The 1264-nt window shown below is 35.6% G+C and overlaps 1 protein-coding gene across 2 annotated transcripts in view; it reads right to left on the bottom strand.

The window, feature by feature from the left end:
• Positions 1 to 980, bottom strand: part of LOC125028196 (tubulin-specific chaperone E-like) — a 28170-nt gene extending 27190 nt beyond the window's left edge. For both annotated transcript variants that reach the window (XM_047617586.1, XM_047617587.1), the window contains exons 1-2: positions 839 to 980; positions 495 to 673 (exon numbers count right to left, since the gene is read on the bottom strand). In XM_047617586.1, coding sequence (XP_047473542.1) covers positions 495 to 673 — 179 coding nt within the window. In that variant the 5' untranslated portion in view covers positions 839 to 980. The remainder of the gene's footprint in view (positions 1 to 494; positions 674 to 838) is intronic.
• Positions 981 to 1264: the final 284 nt, after the last annotated feature.

Raw genomic sequence — 1264 nt, 5'->3', positions numbered from 1 at the left:
ATTGATCTTGCTGAAATTTCTTTAGAATGAAGTCTTAATCCAGTGATGCTTGGAACATACACTGTGCACTGTGGCTTTATCTTTTTTTATCTATTCATTTTTTCTTTACACACCAAGGGCCCTTCAAATGCTCAGTTACCAAGGAGCCAATTACTTGGTCTACCTGGCCTGTTCAGTTCATTTTCTGAATTTTTACAATTTTATTTATTACATTTTTATTAACATTATTTCTTTTATTACCAAAACATGAATAGCAACACTAAAAGTTAATAACTCTTTTTTTCCAAAAAATTAAGGGTTCAAGGCTAATAATAGGCCTTGATGACTAAGCACTTATGGGTCATGTGTATAGAACAAAATAAATATAACTAAACCACAGTGGACAGTATATACATACATGCACATCTGACATTAATGGGTTTAAAGGTAAATCAATCAAACCTTGAATCAGTAACTGTATATCTACTTATATTGCCTTACATCTACAAACTTACTGGGTCTCAAAGTATTTTATTCCATTGTGAGTACCATCGTGTTTGCCTCGGTTTTCGTCATCCCAGTCCACTCCATACCACATGCCCTGTGTGCCAGGAACCTCCCCAATCCATTTCACAGTCCCAAGGGCTCCATCACACTCCACCCTATTCCCAACATCTACTGCTACTCCTGCCATCTAAAAATGATTACAAAGTTTGATAGCAGAAAAAGTGCTGAATGAGAATCAATATAATCATAGTTCAAGAGATGTAATTAGCTAGGTTTTGACTGTATCTTCATTAGGAAAATAAATGTGCATCTGCCCACATGCTCAACATGCCTTAGTTATTGGAAATCTTACCTTATCCAGCTAACCCAAATCTCACTGGGCCTTGGGCAGTTGCTAAATCAACTATTGTTCCTCTCTGTGTAACAAGAATCAGACCCTCTTTCACAAGTTGAGCACCAATCTTCCTAACGGCTGGCATCAAATCTCGCCATGCCTTGGGTGAAAGAGCACGTGCAACCTAAAAAAGAAAAAAAGAAGGAAAAAAAAAAAAAAATAGTAATGATAACAAAAAAAATAAAAAATATAAAATAAAAATAAAATAATAATAAATGAGAATGTAGCAGCAGTGCTTTTCAAACTACAAGAACTTCTATCCAACATCTGATATATTTAGTCTTAACCTTACCTCAGAAGGGCAAACTGTCTTCCTGACACCCCTTGCTTGTACCAATTCTATTATTTTTGATCGAATCAGGGCATCAAACTTCTTGGAGAGTC

This window comes from Penaeus chinensis, chromosome 8 (assembly GCF_019202785.1).
Source record: "Penaeus chinensis breed Huanghai No. 1 chromosome 8, ASM1920278v2, whole genome shotgun sequence".
Taxonomy (NCBI): Eukaryota; Metazoa; Arthropoda; class Malacostraca; order Decapoda; family Penaeidae; genus Penaeus; species Penaeus chinensis.
The sequence above is the reverse complement of the archived record's forward strand: the minus strand, read 5'-3'. Positions and strand labels throughout refer to the sequence as shown.